At 37.5% G+C, this 9,285-nt stretch overlaps 1 protein-coding gene across 1 annotated transcript; it reads left to right on the top strand.

Annotated features, from left to right (window-relative positions):
* The first annotated feature begins 649 nt into the window (after window positions 1-649).
* Window positions 650-8,555, top strand: SERPINA10 (serpin family A member 10). The gene is made up of 5 exons (XM_026679231.2): window positions 650-686; window positions 1,240-1,958; window positions 5,569-5,842; window positions 6,422-6,569; window positions 8,059-8,555. The coding sequence occupies exons 2-5, from the start codon at window positions 1,262-1,264 to the stop codon at window positions 8,248-8,250; spliced, it is 1,311 nt and encodes a 436-aa protein (XP_026535016.1). The 5' UTR covers window positions 650-686; window positions 1,240-1,261; the 3' UTR covers window positions 8,251-8,555.
* The last annotated feature ends 730 nt before the right edge of the window (window positions 8,556-9,285 follow it).

Here is a 9,285-nt window from a genome sequence, read left to right as displayed (position 1 = left end):
GACTGTGTTATTTCTCTATGTGATATAATATATCTGGGTATATGCATACTTTTGTATTTATTTGTTTGTTTGTTTAGTCAGGTTTATGTAGTGTATATTGGATGTGGTGACCCTTTGAGAGCTGTATGCAATGACGTTTCATTTTAATATATGCCAATTAGTGTACATTCAAAGTGACAATAAAGTTATTTTAAGTCTAATTCAGTAAAATAAATAAATATTGACATCTTGGCATCGGTATATAGAAATTGATTGAAAGTACACCATTTCAGTCAGAAGACCACTCAGCATTTGAAAAACAAAGAAACGGTGTTGTTTTCATAATTAGGAGGGATATAATAAGGACAGGACTTAGTACAATGCAATCAATGATTGATTAATATCAATTAGAGTTTGTGAACAGCCCTTTAATATGACAAATATCCTTCTCTTTATGATTGTTTATTTCTTTAATTTTAAATCCAGATACCCAAGAGACCCTACTTACTGGAATCTGGTTATTTCACCTTTAACTGTGTTCTGTGGCAAAATGAAAACATCCTTGTTTGTCATCCAGTTAATCTACAACAGACAAAACTATGGAGCTACACTTTGGAATAGCAAATATTTACCTCACCATTCCTTAATGTTGTAACTTGTTTCCTTTTTCAGGCTTCAGAAAAGTAAAAAAAGAGGCTGTCCTCCGGGTAAGATAGAAGCATTTGTATTTAATTTAAAATTATAATAAAAAGTATTGTGGGGTGCAAAATGGAAATGATTTATATATTGTTATCAGTTAAAAGTGCATTCAAAGTGTCCTCCTTTTAAAGTATGATCTAATCAGACTGGAAAGACTAAGTCAATTTGCCTAGAATCTCTTCCTTTCTGGTCAATGGAGTTTCCATTATTAGATTTCATAAAATTGTCTTGCTATCAGCTCCATGTTTAATGGGGACTCTGTTAATAAATGTTACCTTGAGTAAGGCCTTTTAAATATGAAATAATGTAGACTTTAGTATTTTCATTATTGTGTTGGGTTATTTCAGTGTAAGAATGAACACTAAGTGAATTTGGGAAGATCTCTAATCTTAGTTTAGCTTAATGTGAAAGTAATAAAGCAACATGAGATAATCCCATTGATGTTACCTTTAGAAAAAACATTGGGATAAATGAGTTGGATGGGTTCTATTACATCCTCCAAATGCCAAAACATCCTTTTTTAATTACAATATTAACTTGTGTCATCAATTTATTCACCAGAAAGAAGTAATTGAAGTGCAAAATGAAAACTAACTTTTTGCTGGTCTTTGGACTGATTACTGAAATGTACATATCGAATGGAATAGCAGAAAATTCAGGAGTGGAGGTACCACAGAGCGTAATGTTAAATCTCTTCCCTTTCAATGATTCTGATAAACAATATCCACACGATACTACTCAAGAATCATCTACAGAAAGCCCTTCACCATTAGTCTCTTTGCACAATTTCACAGAAAAGATTAACAATTTTGGATTCAATCTCTACAGGAAAATAGCACTGCAGCATGACAACAATATCTTCTTCTCCCCACTATCACTATCTTTTGCTCTAGCAATATTCATGTTGGCTTCCGAAGGGGAAACCCACCACCAAATAAGTCAATCTTTAAATCTTTCATTTATGAAAGAAAAAGATGAACAGTTTCTGACTTTGTTCCAACAACTAAGGCTTAACATCACCCAAAATGAAGAGTTCACTCTTTCGCAGAATAGCTTCTCTTTCATCCAGGAAGAATTTCAGATCAAGGATGCTTTCCATAACTTGTCCAAGCAATACTTTGACATGGATTTTTTGACAGTTGATTTCCGCAACTCTACTCTTGCCAAAAAAATTGTCAATGAGCACATTAAAAAGAACACAAGAGGAGAGATCCCTACACTGTTTCATGCTTTTGATCAGCATGCTAAAATTATTCTACTGAATTACATACTATTTCAAGGTAACTGTTTTTTCATTGATTATTTCATGGATTTTAAAGAGGAGAGCTCAGGGTGCCAGCTACAGTAGTTTTATAAGAGTATCTCTCTGTAAAAATGTGGGGAATCTCTCCTTAACTTAGTCTCCCCAAATGTTTTAACAGAAGGGTTCATTCTCAAAGTTATTATTCCTTTTCCTATATGTTTTGTTTATGGGTGGAAAGGCCAATTGGTTTGCATCAATTATCCTTCTCATGTGACATACGTCACTGATATTTCCATGTAGTAAAGGCTATTATCACTTCTGGTCCTCATTTCTTATTTTGAACTTGAAGTGCAAATGTTGCAAGTGGTATTTAGATGGAGAAATGTGTATACATTATGCATAAGTGCACAATTGTGCCTACCGTCCTTGTCCTATTGTCCCCAATTATTAGTTCCTATTTCATGTATTTAAACTTGTGCTTATTCTTATTTCTATTATACTGTAAGCATTTGACTAAACAAACAAACAAACAAACAAATAAATAAATAAAATTACTTACCTTCAGGAATGTACAGTGCTATTTCATGTAAAATTTAAGGCAATTCACCACCTTCATAACAAGTGAAAAAACTAAGATATAGTGAGTGGTACAGGTAGTCCTTAACCTACAACCATAATGGAACCTGCTCATTATAGTTGTATGTTGTGACAGCCATTAAGTGAGACAGCCTTGCTTAATGATCACTAATGCTCTCCTTGATGCAGTCATTAAATGACTATGTGGGTCCTGAAGCAGAGCATGGATGCCTCAGGGATGAGAGGAGGCCCTAGGAGGTCTACCATAGGCCTAAGCCTGCCTATCCCAGGCCTCTTAAGCTATCACCTGAGACATCCCATGATCTGCTTCCCATTCCTTGGTGTCCACACTTTGTTGCTGGGCAATGTGACATGAATCTGGATGTAGCCACCATTTCTTGAGCAACCACAATTCAATGTAGCCACTCAGAAAATGGCAGCCTCTTCCAGGATCACACCACATGACCCTGCAACAAAGTGGCTTGCTACCTTTAGTTCAAAGGTAAGTGAGCAAGAGGATATGGGGCCTAGTGGGTTGGGTAGAAGGCCCAAGGCCTGCAGTGACCTGGTGGGGTCAATGGAGGAAGATAGGTGGTAGAGATAGGCAGGTGGGTACTGCAGCATTCCTAAGGGCGAATGACAGAGGAGGTGCTGCCATGGTTGTAAGTAGCAATAGCACTCTCTGGGCAGTTTACAATGTCAGCATATTTCCCCCAACAATCTGGGTTCTCATTTTACCAACCTCGGAAGGATAGAAGGCTGAGTCAACCTTGAACCCCATCAGGATCAAACTGCAGACTGTGGGCAGATTTAGCCTGCGAAACTGCATTCTAACCACCGTGCCACCACAGCACAAGGGGTCTGAATGAACTTTGAATGGCCACTAGTTATAAGTTGAGAACTACGTTTATGATATATAAATTCCTTGTGGTTTTGTGGAATTTGTCACTGAAAAAAACTGAAATTACCACAGCCCCTGAAATATTCAGAATTCCATTATTTTAATTGAACCAGAATGCTAAGCCACCATTTCAAGGGGAAGTTGATTGATTATTTGATTGATAATTTTATATGGTCCATTTCACCTAAATGACTCTTCAAAAGTTCTTTGAAGTTGACCCGGAATACATAAAAAATCCCCACATTTTAATAATCAATTCTTATATAAACCAGGAGTGAGAAATTAAATTTTCTACAGTTCTACATTAATAAAACAGAGCATGATATTCCCTACCTGGTGACTCCTATTTGTTTAAGATATTGTTAGAACCTCCAGCCAGGTTTCTGTGACCTGAGATCCAGCACAGGTAGAAGACATCAGATAGGGAAGGAGTGATCTGGAAAAATGGCTACGCAAATATTGCTGCATAATCATTTAGCACATTAGCATGTTTCTTATCCTATTTGCTGAACCCAGGACATAGCAAAAGGAAAATTCTAGTTAATTTTTGTAATGGTATTTAAGGGAAATTCAAATGGCATCTTCTCTCACCCTAATGTATTAAGAGACTTATAGTAGGGATGAAGAATATTATATGTGAAAGTGAAATGAGACAATGCTTCCTTATGCCATTTCTGATCTTTATCAATGTAATGTTAAGTCCAGAAGGAGTTTTATGTCCAGAGTTCTGTATATGTTTTGGCTGAATGCAGTTAGATTATCAAGTGAATTCTCTCCCCCTACTAAAATATTTAATGAATATAATTTTGAATCAAGGCCAGGCCTCATACAGATGTCCAGATTCATTATACCTCTTCTTGCAATTTTCATGGGAGGGTCAATTAAGTATTGCCTTATTTGGGCTGTATATTGTTGAATTTCTAATTTTTTAATGAATATCATGAATTTCATTTCTCTGTCACTTTCATAGCCAAAAAACGGGGAGTGAATGGGACCAGAAAAATATTTCCAGCATAGGCTGTTGCCTGTCAAATATTTGAAAAGAGCTCCATGGCAACTAAAAAGCCTATTGCAATTAAATATTGCTAATTTCACTTCTGTATTTTTAGCTCTTGCTCTGATTCTTTTCTAATTGCAAAGTTGCAATAAAGTGTGTTGCTGAGAGACGAGGGAGGATGAGTACATCCACTATCTTGAACATAAAGGGGCAGTTTAAATCATAGAGGGTTCGGTGAGTTTTAAGCAAATTGGAAAACATGCAGGATGGCACCCATTCCAGCTGGAGTTTACAAGGAGGTAACTAAACATTTCTTGGTGTGTGGGGGTAGGGAGAATTGGCATGATCACATTGAACAGTAAGGCACTAGCTTTTAAGAGACCAAAATATATTGCGATGGAGCCTCTAGTTCTGCCTCCATAGCTATTCAAAGAAGTCTTGTTGATCCCACAAACTTGTGCTGGGAATGATAGTGGAATGGGAGACCTTTGAATCTCCAACAGGGAAGGAAAACTGGTCAATAGCATAGATATCAAATGTAGAGCCACTGACTTCTCACTTGAGGCCATGTTCTGCCTTAGCATTGCAAGCAAAGTAGGTAGCACCAGAACCAAGAAATGGTTAAGCAGGATAATAGTTAGGTATGAATGAATGAATTTTGGATTAAATGTACTGAGTAGGATTATTCTCAAATGGTGGGAAGTCCAGATTTAAGTCTCCATTTGGTCATGGAGCTCACTGGCACTACAGTATTAATCTGTGACAGTGAAGTAGAACTGCACACTGATGCATGGAGCCAGTCAGTACGAAAAAGTAAGCAGTAGCATTTATCAGCTTTTAAAAATGAAATGAGACTGGATAGAACTGGCAATTCATATAGTTAATCACTATATCTCTAACAAGAGACTTGATTAATGTGCAGCTCCTATTTATGAAAAGGAATCTCATTGGAAACTGGCATTAGTCCCTGTCATTGGAACAGAACCAGAGATTCAAACACAGGAGTGCAATACAGATTTAAAGTTTCAGCCATACTATGGAAGAATAGAACTTCATCTTTCAACTGAAGTAAATCAGGCTGATTTGTACCTGGATTACTGTTGGATTTTCCCTCAATAATTCTGGATTATATCACAATATAAAATAACATGTTGCATTTCTTTATATTCTCAGGCAAATGGCTACATCCATTTTCTGCTAAATTTACAGAGCTGGAAACTTTCTATATAGACAATTACAGGACTGTTCAAGTGCCAATGATGTTCAAAACAGACAGGATTGCCTCCATGTTTGATAAAGCCTTGCAGTGTTATGTGATAAAGCTGCCATACAAAGGAAGTGTGCAGATGCTGATTGTTTTGCCTGTGAAGGGAGCTGATTATATGTTTGTTGAAGATGATCTAATCAATGAACGTGTGGAATCTTGGCTTCAGACCATGAAGATCAGGTACAAATCATAGCAATCATGTCACATTTTTGATTCCTAAAATCACGGATACAAATCCTGTAGTACAAATTAAAATGGCCACTCTAACAGAAAAATAGCAATAGAAACCACAAGAAGAGAAAGAAAAGTGAGTAGGCCATTGAATAGGCCATTGAAATTTGCCAAAGACAGCCTTTTGATCTTTACAATATATTGCTTCATCAAAAATAAATAAAAGCCATTGAGTTCCCTATTACAGAGTCTACTAAGAAAAAGAATTGGCTTTTACTTATTTAGAAAGGTCTATATCTTCTGTAATATCTTCTGCATCATTTTTGTGAAAGCCTTCCAGATGTCTGAAATTTTCATAGAGATTCCTCTTGCACAAGTTAAACCTATCCAATTAATTGAAGTAAGACTTGTCACAGTCATTGCCTTTGCATCATTGGTGCTCAAATTTTCGTAGCACCCAGAAAGAAGGGGACAATATGCAAATGTTCTGCTGCCCGCTATTTATCATCACAAGTTTTTTTTGTATATGCAAAGGCCAGTGTGTGCACATTTCCCTTCAATTTGCATTTATATTTGTTTCCATTACAGGAAAATGGATATTTACTTTCCAAGCTTCAAACTAGATCAGACATATCACATGGATCAGCTGCTTCAGGATTTGGGAATTAAAGATCTTTTCTCTTATAAAGCAGACCTAAGCCATCTCACAGATCATAAATTTGTAAAAATATCACAGGTAAAAAATAATAATTTGTAAATTCTGGAGCTTACTATATTGTTCAACCAAACATATTTAAGAAATAACATGAAGACCCCATTCATTTACTGGAGACCCACTTGCTAAACAGTTTCTTTCTCAACTTCATTATGCTAGCTATTTAATTAGTTGGAGGCAATAGAAAAAAAGAAATAGGATTCTTATAGTTCAGTGACCCCTCCAATCTTTTGGGCGCCAGGGACTGGTTCCATGAAGAGAGGAGAGGGCGTGGTTTCTATTCTGTCCTAGGCTTCCCCAAATAGTACTAAACAAATGGCAAAACCTCTTTTATTAAATGAATGTGAATTTATTGTATTCATACTCAGCCAACAGCCTGGCAAACAGTCTTGCAAAGGTATAATCATTAGCTCAGACCTTCTCTATTTTTGAAAGCTGCCTGATAAATATTTCCACATGCATTGCTGACAGGGAAGGATTGGGCACAGAGTCTCTAGGTTGCACAGACAAATCTTCACGAGACTGGAACAAATGAATGAATGAATTGTTTCCTGCAAAAGCCCCCCCCCTTTGCTCCTCTTTTAATCTTTATGGAAGGGGCCATTCATCGTCTACCTGTGGTCTTACTTCCACGTCGACCCTGAGTTCTTAATTAATTGTTCCTTCTTTTTGGCAGCTCTGCACACGCACAGGCTGGGAACCGGTTCCAGAAGCTCCCCCGCCTCACTGCTGTCCGAGTCTGAAGGCAGCTGATGAGTGCTAGCCTGCCCTGGCCCCATCTCTGCCTCTGACGCAGAGCCCTCGTCTGAGCCTTCCTCAGCCTCCAGGACCGGCCCAGGTTCCTGCCCAACCTCTTCACTGTCTGACTTTGCTGCCAGCTCCATCAGCTGCTGGCGGGCCACAACACTTTCACATGTTGCCTACATCCCGCAGATGGGGATGCAGGTCCAGTTCTCCTTTCCCCTCATGATTCGCACAGGCAGTGGGTTGGAGTGCACTTCTGCACACACACACACACACACACACACAACTTATGCAAACTAAGCTACATGCTCATGCACCAGCCCACCGCACACACAGCCCAGTTCTCCTCTCCCCCCTCCCAGCTAGGCTACCAACCGCAGAGGTTGGGGACTCCTGTCCTACAAGAAACCTGCTTCCTGCTAATAACTTCCTTGACTGTGTTAACTGTCCTAGTGACTTTTGGGGCTCAGTCATGTCCAGAAATCTGGAGATATTTGATCTTTTTCACTGTCCATTTTAATTTCCCTTTTCCTAATCTCCCTTCAACAGAATTTTTATTCTTTGAAGTTCAATGCTGGTGTATCCCCAGTATGTTCTTATTGAGACAAAGTGTTTGTAGCTGTGGATTTAGGATGCTGCTTCCATATAAGTGAAAAAAATGTATGCATGCTCAATTTTCAGTAAGTTAAGTGGAAATCTGCAGACCGGTTGATAGGAAATGTGAGCATTTTGCTAAAGATCTCCCTACATTTTCACTCTTTTTTAGATTCTTCAAAGAGCAAGGATTGAGGTGGATGAGAAAGGAACAGAAGCTGCAAGTGTCAGTGGATCAGAAATCATGGCATACTCTTTGCCTAATATTATGCGGATAAATCGGCCATTCATTTTTATGATATATGAAGAAATTACCAAGATTTTATTGTTTTTGGGCAGAGTTACTAACCCTACAGAACTGTGAATTAAACAAAACCTAGTAATTTCTTTTTGATGCACCCTATTTTAGTGGCATACCCCCGCTCCTACCCACCACAAGTCAAACTACTTGTTACACCAAGAACACATTTTAAATATGCCTTCTCACTAACTTCTGAATTTTCAGGAGAAAAATAGGTATGCAGAAAACAGGTAAACATTTTCCTCCTTAAAATATTTTCATCAAAAATTCTCTCCTTAAAACAATGTTTTTCTCTTATGCTATTAAATAAGGCAAGCAGTATCTTTCAGGAAAATAGAATTGGAATAGAAATCTAATGGAAGAAATTATATTCACACAATCCTTTTTCCCAAAGCATTCAGCACTAAAATAGTAAAAAGGAGCATGGTCAAAGAGGAAATTCCTCTTTGTGGAGAATATCTTCATTCAGACAAAGCAATATGTCAAAAATAATGGGCATGTTCTCCAGAATTATTAATCCATGATATATAAAAAGCAGGGAGTTGATGACAAAAAAGTATCATTTGTTCAGATGTTATGGTCATGAGGTCTACATTTAAATATAGCTACAAATTACTGCACTTTTTAAAAAGGTATATTGTACGTTATTGTTGTTTAAAAGTAGTTGGGTCCTCTTCTCAAATAAACAAATTACAAATGTTTTCTGCAAGCTGATTAGAACTGAGACCACAGCATAGTGCTATAAGTTAATGCTACTATCAAAAGTATTTATTAGCATGGGAGAATTGTTACCTCTGGTATCACGATCCATTCTGGAGCTTATCTAACAATTTCAGTCTGGCAGAGGAATTGCTGAAAGCAATCAATCAAAGCTATTTCAAGTCCTTTGTGAGTTTATCCTGATCAGCTTGGTCTTGCTTGAAGTGCACAGATCCACAATAAGAACTTTGCACTTGTTACATGGAAGATTAGCAGCAGAAGTGAAGAGAAAATAAAATGTATTTCATGTAGTTAGCATGAAAATGAGAAATGGCAGAGGTGGGGGAGCAAATCAGATTGTGGAAACTACAGAGGCATCTCACTGCTATACGACACCAA

This window comes from Notechis scutatus, chromosome 1, assembly GCF_049901735.1.
Source record: "Notechis scutatus isolate UNSWTSFEM ecotype Mainland chromosome 1, rNotScu1.2, whole genome shotgun sequence".
NCBI lineage: Eukaryota > Metazoa > Chordata > Lepidosauria > Squamata > Elapidae > Notechis > Notechis scutatus.
This window is presented reverse-complemented; position numbering and strand designations above follow the sequence as displayed.

Coding starts and splice junctions, on each gene's coding strand:
- SERPINA10 (XM_026679231.2), top strand. CDS start 1,262: ATGAAAACTAACTTTTTGCTGGTCTTTGGACTGATTACTGAAATGTAC. Junction 5,843..6,421: donor CTTCAGACCATGAAGATCAG/GTACAAATCATA, acceptor TTTCCATTACAG/GAAAATGGATATTTACTTTC. Junction 6,570..8,058: donor AATTTGTAAAAATATCACAG/GTAAAAAATAAT, acceptor ACTCTTTTTTAG/ATTCTTCAAAGAGCAAGGAT.